The 10435-nt window shown below is 41.2% G+C and overlaps 2 protein-coding genes across 4 annotated transcripts in view; one reads left to right on the forward strand and one right to left on the reverse strand.

Moving 5' to 3' along the window:
- LOC101355283 (cytochrome c oxidase assembly factor 4 homolog, mitochondrial) overlaps positions 1-2159 on the reverse strand; it is a 3457-nt gene extending 1298 nt beyond the window's left edge. The window contains exon 1 of one of the 2 annotated variants that reach the window (XM_023736559.1): positions 2046-2159. The gene's annotated coding sequence lies outside the window, so the exon portion shown is untranslated. Of the gene's footprint in view, positions 1-2015 lie in introns of both variants that reach the window. The other variant, XM_023736558.1, reaches the window with a different exon arrangement.
- Positions 2160-2277: 118 nt separating this feature from the next.
- Positions 2278-10435, forward strand: part of PAAF1 (proteasomal ATPase associated factor 1) — a 35236-nt gene continuing 27078 nt past the window's right edge. The window contains exons 1-3 of one of the 2 annotated variants that reach the window (XM_004381954.1): positions 2278-2381; positions 4083-4123; positions 9621-9724. In XM_004381954.1, coding sequence (XP_004382011.1) covers positions 2335-2381; positions 4083-4123; positions 9621-9724 — 192 coding nt within the window. In that variant the 5' untranslated portion in view covers positions 2278-2334. Of the gene's footprint in view, positions 2382-4082; positions 4124-8717; positions 10239-10435 lie in introns of those variants that run through there. The other variant, XM_004381955.2, reaches the window with a different exon arrangement.

Here is a 10435-nt window from a genome sequence, read left to right on the forward strand (position 1 = left end):
GGGGCCAGGGTGAGAAATGCATCTGTGAGAGATAAGTGAGAGAATTTTGTCAAGTATACAAAAACCTGAGGTATATTTGCCTAGACTGTCTTCCCAAGATCATTTACTTCAGAGCACGCAGCAGAAGGTAGCATACAGAAGGAACTTAAAGTTTTGAAGAGAGATGACCTCAGCCTTGGCACAAATTCCACATGAAGGGCTGGCTGTAGAGGAGCTAAAACAACTCCTTAATGCGTTTCGTGTGTGTCTCATTCATTCAACAAATGATCATGAGTACCAATTATACACTAGGTACTATGCTAGAGCTGATACAGGAGTGACCAAGAAAGAGGCAGTCCCTGCCTTCATGGAGTTTACAATCCAGATAAGTAACCAGGCAGTTTACCAAACAGTGTGTACAGACTGCTAAGACAGGGAACACAGAGGAGGAGTACCTAATCCACACAAGGGTAGGAACAGGCAGGAAGAACTTCCTGAAGGAAGTGATTTCTACGCTGAGACTTGAAGGATAATAGGAGTTAGCCAGAGATGAGGAGGAAGAATATTCCTGGCCAAAGGAAGAACAAGTCCAGGCTGGAGGTTGGAGGCAGAATTTGACACATGAGAAGACTAAAAGTTACTCGAGCATAGAGTATTGAGGAGAACAGGGCAACAAATCAAACTGGAGAAATGAGAAAGTGTGTGAGCGAGAGATGAGAAAGTGTGTGAGCATGACAAGGCCATGATCTTGTTAAGGAGTGTGACTTTTATCCTGAAGGCAAAGGGGAAGTCAAGAGAGGGATTTAAGCACTGTATGGCCCTACACAAAACTCATTTGCTTTGGAAGGCGGTATAACCTAAGGGGAAAGAGGGGAAATGGACTTTGAAAACACACTTAAGTTGGAAATTTAGCTTTGTCACTAACTCATTGGGTGACCTTGGGCAAGTCACTTAATAATCTCTCTTGAAAAACAGATAATATGTATCTCATGTGGTTGTTTAGGCTAAATGAGATAATGCACGTAAGGAGCCTGGCACTTTCGAAAAGTTCAATAAATGATAATTCCCAGTACTGTTCATATTTCTTCTTCCTAAATAAATTGTGAGCTCTTTAAAGGCAAGAGGTAAACTCTTACAGAAAGCATGGTAGAAAAGAATGTACACTGGATCCTAGGCCTAGAGATCTGGGTTCAAATCCTGACATTATGCCTTACTGTGCAAACTTCTTAGTTTCTTCATTAATAATACTTAACTCACAGAATTAAAGTGAACATTAATATGATAATGGGGGCAATGGTGGTTCAGTGGTAGAATTCTCACCTTCCATGTGGGAGACCTGGTAGATTCTCTGCCAATGCCCTCGAGTGCAGCCACCATTGATATGTCAGTGGGGGCTTTCATGTTGCTATGATGTGGAACAAGTTTTAGAAGCGTGCCCAGACTAAGAGACTAGGAAAGGCCTGGCGATCTATAGCCAAAAATCAGCCAACGAAAACCCTATGATCACAAATATCTGATCCTAGGGTCGCCATAAGTCAGGCCAACTCCATGGCAGCTAAGGACAACTACAGCAATATGATAATGAGTGAAACGTGGATGGGCTACAACTGGGACTCAGTAATATGTTACTGTACTTTTCCGCCATTACATTCTCCACTACATCCCTGCTTCAGTCTTCCTAAAAAAAGAAAAAACTCGTTGCCGTACAGTCGATTCCGACTCATAGTGACCCTATAGGACAGAGCAGAACCGCCCCATAGTTTCCAAGAAGCGTCTGGTAAATTCGAACTGCCGACATTTATGGTTAGCAGCGTAGCTCGCTGTAGCTCTTAACCACTGCGCCACCAGATCAGGGAAGGTGGTCGGCAGCTAGATCGCGGAGGCCGGCCTTAAGCATAAACGCATACGAAGGAATAGGAAAACAGATAAATCCAGATAAGCAGGTGACCTGAGCTTCCTCGCCCACTTTAAGGAGAGGGCGCATGCGCACGCGCATCGGCAAAATCCTCGGAGACCACCCCCCCCCCCACGCCTACCCACGCAAGGACGCCGCACGCGGCGCTCACCCAACAGGCAGGGGATGAGAACCCGAATCCGCGCTCTTGCGCAGCGGCGTCAGTTTCGCAGTAGCGGCTCCGATGGCAGTTGGAGATCTTCAGTCTCTCCTACAGGAACCGGCCCTATGTGGGGAGCGCGTGCGCGGCGGTGGGGGGGGGGGTTGGGGAACCCACTGAAGATTTTCATTGGAGACCTCTCTGTAGAACCCGCCCTACGCCCTTGCTACCGCCCTTTGGGCACCACTTCCGGGAAAGACTGGGGTAGACGGAAGAGGCGGGTGCTGGAGGCGGGGTCAAGATGGCGGCGCCTCTGAGGATTCAGAGCGACTGGGTGCAAACCCTCAGGTGAATCCAGGCCCAGGACCTGGGAGGAGGAGGCGGGTGGCGAATGTTACCTTTGCGTCAAGAGAGCCATGCCCTGTCCAGGATATCCATAGGGGTTATCTCATCAATTGTTAAGGGAATGTAGGGCACTGGGTCTAGAAAAGACAAGTCTCAAACCCACATGATCGTTGTATTTTATTCTCTGAAGAGCTATCCTGAGACCAAGAGAACAGATATGCGCCGGCAGGCCCTAGCGTCAGAACTAGGATCAGTGAATTGGAAACAGCCAGGAAGACATTTGGCCCAGTAGTCACTTAGGAAATATTTATTGGTCATCAATTATTTTTACCCACCACCACATGGACTTTGAGTGATGATGTTTAAAATCTTTGTATCCTCAGCACCAGGCTCTATATTGGGCATAATGGACAGTTCTCTTCGGGAAACAATGCAACACCTACCATGACCATGCCTCCTACTAGATGCTCTGTTGAGTTCACAGGTGTATTCTGAATTTAAGAGGTGTTTTTTTGCCCTGAAGAAGCTGACATCTTGAGAATACACAGCAAACCATTCATTTAACATGTACTTATTGATTATCTACTGTGTCAATATTATAGGCACCAGGATGAGTATTGCAATGCAGTAAATGGCAGCTGTTGTCTCAAGAAGGTGACAGTGTAATTGGGAGTGCACATCAAACTATTTCATTCATTTAGCATATATTTATTGATCGTCTGCAGCGTGCCAGTTATTAGTCTAGGCACCAGGATGGGTATAGCAATGCAATAAATGACAACTATTAGTACTACTAAGTGTTTTTCAAATCGAAACAATGGTGAAGATGAACAAAACATAACATGCTACATTCAAAAAACTTACACTTTACTAGGTAGATTACAATAAATGTATACAGAGTACTTACTACAACACAGAATGTGTGATAAGTAATAAAGGAAGAAACCTAACATTTATTGAGTGCCACCATAAGGCTATGAGACAATGCAGGATCAGAATCGAGGAAGTAACTTGCTCAAGATCCTACAGCTAATAAGTGATAGAGGCTTATTATCAACCTAGATTTTTCTTAAAGGCCTAGGCCCTTTCCACTACACCCTAAAAGTTTTAGGGTGAAGAGGTCAGCATTTGGATGATTGAGCAGGTGCACTCTAAAGCATGTAAAAGGGCAGTGTGAGGTGGTAGAAAAAGCACAGACCTTATTCTGTACCAGCAGCAGGTTCCAAGTCCTACTTCATAGCTAGGGGAGCTTGGGCAAGTCACTTGTCTCAGAGCTTCAGTTTTCTGTCTTTATATGGGGATAACAAAAGGTATCTTGTTCAGTTGTAAAGATTAATGATGCCATGTGCAAAGTGCCTAACACAGGGCCTGGCTTAGAATAACCTCAGTAAATATTTAAATATAAAATAACTATTACTTTCAAAGCTGTGCAGCAATAAAGGTGGTTAACTCCTTATCAATGGAAATATTTGAATATTCATTTAACCAATTAATATCTATTCATTAAATGCTTAATACACAAATATTTCTTTAACAAAGTTCAACTGTCTTCGAATAATCTATGCCTGGATGGGAGGTTGGACTAGATCATGTCTAAGTATTATGGCCAACCTGGGGATTATATGGCCTTCATTTTCCCCTTGCTCCAGTGGCATCCTTTTCAACTTTGACTGAGCCTAATTAGGCTTTTGTCTCTCTTCATAGGAAGGATGAAGGGGAGGCATGGCTGAGCTGTCATCCCCCAGGTAATGTTCATAAATCTGCATGTCCTTCCCTTAGAGAAGGATTTACTACTCCTAAAAGAGCTTCCTACTTTGTTCTGACCCAGCCTCCTTGCATAATGCTCATAGTCCCCAAACGTGCTTGACCAGTCTGCTGTATTGACAACACCCTGACTTCTCCATTCCAGGGAAGGGCCTTCAGATTGGTTTTCTATTTAGGAGCCACATGCTTATTCATGAAAACATTGCCGATGCATCATAATCATCCCAATACTATTGTATTCTGAACAGTTCTACAGATTCAATTGGCCCTTCCTATGATTCCTAGATCTATAGCTACAGCCTTGACCTTTCTTTGGGTTCAGGGAGAGATCACACAGTTGCCAGCTAGACACTTCTGCTTGAAAGTCTCGCTGTTATCTTGAGTTTAGCAAATCCAAAACCAAGCCCAGCCCTTTTCTTGTCAAACGGGTTCTCTTTTCTTGATTTTCTCATTTCTTAAGTTACCATCATTCTTCTAGGCATCAAAGTGAAAAACCTAAAGTCATTTCACCCTGCCATATCCAGGCAGCTTCCAAGTCCTATGAGTTTTCCTTTGAAATGACTCCTGCATCACACGAGATCATTGGGTTCATATTGCTGCCAGTGTGGTACCATACTACTACTACTATTAAAAATAATAATAAAGAATGTTTTATATTTGATTAGTATCATTCAATTTTCAGAGTAGTTTCTAGTTACTCATGTTTTTTGGGCAACCTTATGTGTTAATCATTGTGTTGTCTTCTCTAGGCTTCAGTTTTTCTCCTCTGTTAAATTTGAGGGGGTTGGTCTAGATGGCCTATAAAGTTTATTCTTCCTCTGTGTGTCTGTTAATTCTTCCACAAGTGCTCCGTTCTTATCTAGGTCAACTCATGTCTAAACTACCCACTTATTTAATCATTTAGCAACACTTACTAAGCACTTGCCATGTGTCTAGGGACAAAAAGGCAAAGGGCAATGTTTCTGCTCTCTAGGGACTTACAGCACAGAAGAGGGATATTGTTGTGTAAAAATATAAGTGCAATAAAGTGTTATTGATCCTCTGTTAAAGTGTGTAGCAAAGATTGCTAACTCAAATCCCTTCAAGAGTCAGACAGGTAACAAAGTTCGAATTAGATTGATAAGTCAGTAGAGAAGAGAATGGGACTGAAGGATTATGCTGGCCAAAATAAAAATAGGTGGGTTAGACGCTTTGTGACCTTTGGTCACTGGAGAAACAGAGGCTTAAAACAACCTTCTTTGGGGGAACTGTAGAGTGACTGTAGCACAGGGCATGGATGGGATGCAGCCAGAGGTCAGTCAGATCACAGAGGGCTTTGTATGTCATGTTGAGAGTTTGGACTTCATACTGTTAGCAGTAGGAAACCATTGAAGATTTTTACATAAGGATGCAGCAGTCTCAGACTTATGTTTTCACAGTTGCTCTAGCCCCAAATATGGACGATGGACTGGAGGCAGGAGACCAGTTGGAGGTCATTGTGAGTAATCTAGCTGAGAGATGATAAGGACTGAACCAAGGGAGAAACGACAGGGGTGGAGAGGAGGTATAAGAGAGATGTTCAGAGGGTAAAAATCTAAAAACCTGGTGATGGGTGGAGGGGAAGGGGAGGAGGAAGAGCCTTAGATGTCTCCCAGGTTCCCGGCTTGCGGTACTAGGTGGATGGTAGTGCCACTCACTGGAATAAAAGAAAAGAAGCAAGTTTGTGGGAGGGGAAGTAAATTTCATTCGGAATACATTCAATTTCTGTGCTTGTGGGAAATCCAGGAGGAGCTTTCCATTATGCAGCATAAAGGTGTTTGCTTAGCTTTGAAAGTAGGTGAGATTCCCCAGAATGCATGTGAAGTGAGAGAGAAAACAGACCAATGACAAGACCCTGGGGAAATGCTGAACAGATGAGATAGAGACTGAGATGAAATCAAGAGATAAAAGAGTATGAAATCTATGGCATTGTGAAAGTCTAGGGAGGCAGAAGGAACTATCTGCTAGGAGAAGATGGTTCTAAGGTCAGCTAGAATCTGAGAGTAAAGATGGCTGCTTAGGATGGATACTTAGGGAAATCTCCATACATAGTAAGTTCTTAAACCCAAAGAGAAAAAGATGTGATTAAAGTTTGGGGAAATTCTGCACTCAAAAAAAAAAGTTCCTTCTAAATTCTTTGAGAAAGTTTTGTTTTACTAATCATTTTCATTTCAGATACCTTTAATGTCTTTATATAATGTTTCTGTGAGAAACAAAGTTTTAAATATAGAGTCTGCTTTTGGGGAAATTGGTGCTGCATGGGAGAAGAGAGAGTGGTAGTTAGAAGGTCTCATAGTCAAGTTTTGTTTTGCTTTTAAAGATGGGAAATAATTGAAGAAAAAACAATTTAAAAAACATAGCTTGAAGATAGAGTAGAGAAGGACTAATTGAAGAACGAATGTCTTAGAGAAAAGAAGATTGTCCTAAGTGACTAGGACAAAAGAAGGTGAAAGTAAGGGCAGATGTAGGTAAATGTGTAGGCATGGCATGGAAATTTGAGGGTGTCTTTCCAGTTTTCTTTGTGAAGGAGATATTTTTTTTTTTAAATAGCAGTCTTATTGAGATAAAATCTATATAGCATGAAGTTCACACTTTTAAAATGTACCATTCAGTGGATTTTATTATATTTACAAGGTAGTGCAACCATCACCATTAATTCCAGGACATTTCTTCACCCTAAAAAGAAACTCCATGCCCACTAGCAATCACTCCTCATTCTCCCTCCCCACTCTCCCCAATCCCTAGCAACCTCTAACCTACTTTCTGTGTCTATGGATTTGCCTACTCTGGACATTTCATATAAATGGGATCATATAATTATGTGGCCTTTTGTGTCTGACTACTTTCATTTAGCATAATATTTTCAAGATTCATCCATTTTGTAGCCTTTATCAGTACTTCATTCCTGTTTATGACTGAATAATATTAACATTCTATTGTGTGACTATACTGCATTTTGTGTTTGCATTCATTAGTTGATGAATATATGAGTTGTTTGTCCTTTTTGGCTATTATGAAGGAAGAGGATTTTTTTTTAATTATTGTATTTTCAGTGAGAGTTTACACAGCAAAATAGGCTCCCATTCAGCAATTTGTACACAAATTGTTCATTGACACTGGTTACATTCTTCGCATTGTGTCAACATTCTCATTATTTCTGTTCTGGTGGTTCTGTTTCCAGTAACCTAGTTTCCCTGCCCACATACCTTCTCATCTTTGCTTTAGAGTAATTTTGGACCATTTGGTCTCATATAGATGGTTTTTTAAAGGGGCACAGTACTCAAGCATGATATTCTTTATTTTTTGAATCAACCTGTTATTCAGCTAAAAGGTGACTTCAGGGGACAGTTTCGGTTCAAGGTTTAAAGAGTATCTCCGGGCTGCAGTCTCAGGGATTTCTCTAGTCTCAACCAGTCTAGTAAGTCTGGATTTTTTAAAGAATTTGAGATTCTGTTCCACAGTTTTCTCCCATTCTATTAGGATCCATCTGTTGTGGCCCTGATTAGAACAAAGGAGGAGGATTTTGATGACAGGATAGGTGGCAGGAGACCTGGCTGCTGTGGGGAATGGGAGGGGCAGAAGTACTACAAAACTATGCTGAGTATGGACACGTGAATTTATAGTGGTGCCAGTCTACATAGTTGTGTCCTTTCCTTAGCAGCATTCAGCAGCCTGCACATAGGAACATAGAAGGCGAGTGGTTAGATTGATCCCAGTTCTGTTGTATAGACAAAAAAACAAGACTGATACTATTTTAGTGGCTTTACAGATGTTGAGGAATCATTGAGAGTGCTAACAGGAGATTGGGTCAAGTAATGTACCATGGGGGCCAGACTTAATAGGGCGGTTGATGAATCCAGGAAGGATCATAGAGTGGGAAGAAAAGCAACACTGTCTCAATCCTGTTTTTGTGGCATCTTTCTGAAAATAGCACTTCATGCCACTTCCCTGCCCAAAGCGTCTTCACTAGATCTTCTCTAGTCCAAACTTCTACCCTAACTTGTGGATTCCTCCATAGTTTATCCTTCAACTGCCTTTTCCATGACTTCTGAATTTAACTGGTATACTAATTGATGCCTCCTTCCTCCTTGTTCTTTCTGTTTTTCTTTTATTGTTTTTCTTGCTGTTGTTGTGCTTTAAGTGAAAGTTTACAATTCAAGTTAGCCTCTCATGCAAAGATTTATGCATATGTTGTTATGTGACCCTAGTTGTTCTGCCTATAATGTGACAGCACACTCCTCCTTTGCACTCCGGATTTTCCGTGTCCATTCAACCAGCTCCTGACCCTCTCTGCCTTCTCTTCTTGCCTCCAGACAGGAGCTGCCCATTTAGTCTCATGTATCTACTTGAGCTAAGAAGCACAGTCTTCACGAGTATCATTTTATGTCCAGTAGTCCAGTCTAATATTTGTCTGAAGAGTTGGCCTTGGGAATGGTTTTAGTTTTGGGCTAACAGAGAGTCCAGGAGCCATGTCTTCCGGGGTCCCTCAGGTCTCAGTCTGGTCTTTTAAAAGACCATTAAGTCTGGTCTTTTTACTAGAATTTGAGTTCTGCACCCCACTTTTCGCCTGTTCCGTCAGGGACTCTCTGTTGTGTTTTTCATTTATTCTTGACATGCTCTTCCCTGCTTCGGAGTTTGCTTCCCCTTTCAAGTCCCGACCCTCTTTAGAAAGCCCTTCTACTCTGTGAATCCATGATGATTTCTACTTCCCTCTTTTTCCTACAACCTCAGTTTGGTACAACTGTTATTTACTGAATAACTTGTATTGGTTAAGCACCCTGCTAGTTCCTGAACTCAATAACTTCACGATATAGTGAGAAGTCAGCCATGTAGACAGAGTGTTATGGAATGTTATAGAAGTGTATATAAAAGGTACAGAAGAAGAAGAGAAAGTTTTTAACTCCATTCCAGCATCTGCATATGTTTACATGTAGGATAATATCTTCCTTAGCCCACATCATTGCAATAGCAGTGTTATACTTAGGCAAATTTTCTAGATTACTGAAGCTTAACTCTTTACCCCGTATTACCTGTGTATTAAAAAAAAAGAAAAGAAAAGAAAAGAAAAGAAAACAGTTGCCATTGAGTTGATTCCAACTCATGGCGACTCCATAGGTGTATACTGTGGATAAATGCATATATTGTGTTGATCTTCATCTTTCATGCTAGAAGAATTCTGTTTCACAACCAGTAAAGCCAAGGTTGAGGTCACTCTAGTAGCTTTCTCTACAACTGCATATCATCTCTCTAAATTGTTGGTCTTAACCTTTAAGCCCTTGAAATATTCCCTTCCAAATTAGGTTTACCTTCTCTAGTACTGTTTTCCCTTCACCTCACTTTTAACACGGGTACCTGCTTTTCTTTTATGGGCTAATTTCTTACCATCTATAATGTTGAATCAAGGAGAAAAATGTTAAATTCCTATTAATTTTTGAGACTTAATTCTTTTGTGCTATACAGGGAAACCAACTTTGTATGGCAGCCTAACATGTCAAGGAATTAGCCTAGATGGCATCCCAGAGGTTACAGCTTCAGAAGACTTTATTGTGAATGAAATAAACAAGGTAGGTTTTTATGTCTGCTAGGCAGCACTGTATATTGTTATATGATCTTGGGCAATAAACTTTGTTCTCTGAGTCTCAGTTACCTCATTCATAAAATGAAAATAATATCCCACTTTATAGATGGTTAACGGGGAATGAGACTGCATGTGGATAAAACTGTAAATACAAAAGTGATATTTTATGGTTTTATCCATATGTAGTCTCATTGTAACGATCCTGTGAGATTGACGTTTTAAATTTCCGTTTTGCAGATAAGCAAACTGAGACTCAGAGAGGTTAATTAAGCCCTAATAATCAGCTCCTTCAACTGTGTGCCAGAATTGAAACCCAGTTCTTTTGCTTCAAGTTTAAGATCATCTTGCAAGCCTACATTTTTCCCCAGGTGTTTTGCCAGTATCCACCTGCAGCCTAGGTGCTGACTTCCTTTCTTCCCTTCATACTCAGGCCGTGACACAATCCTTATCTCTTCCAACATCATTGCTAATTTCTGCTGTGTACCTGCTGGGTTCAGACAGTAAGTGCTTATGGTTGAGTATTCGTTTCCTAACTGCCATGAATCACTTTGCTTATTGATACTGCTACATTGTTATATTCAACAGTGGATCTGTCATTATGCTTAAATGCCTAACCTGGGGAGGATAAGAAAGTTGGCCTTTGAATTTTATCTTAGTGTAGCATACTCACACTTTCCCCCCTGAATTTTGTGTTTTC

The sequence above is a fragment of the Trichechus manatus genome, unplaced genomic scaffold, assembly GCF_000243295.1.
Source record: "Trichechus manatus latirostris isolate Lorelei unplaced genomic scaffold, TriManLat1.0 scaffold00088, whole genome shotgun sequence".
In the NCBI taxonomy this organism is placed as follows: Eukaryota; Metazoa; Chordata; class Mammalia; order Sirenia; family Trichechidae; genus Trichechus; species Trichechus manatus.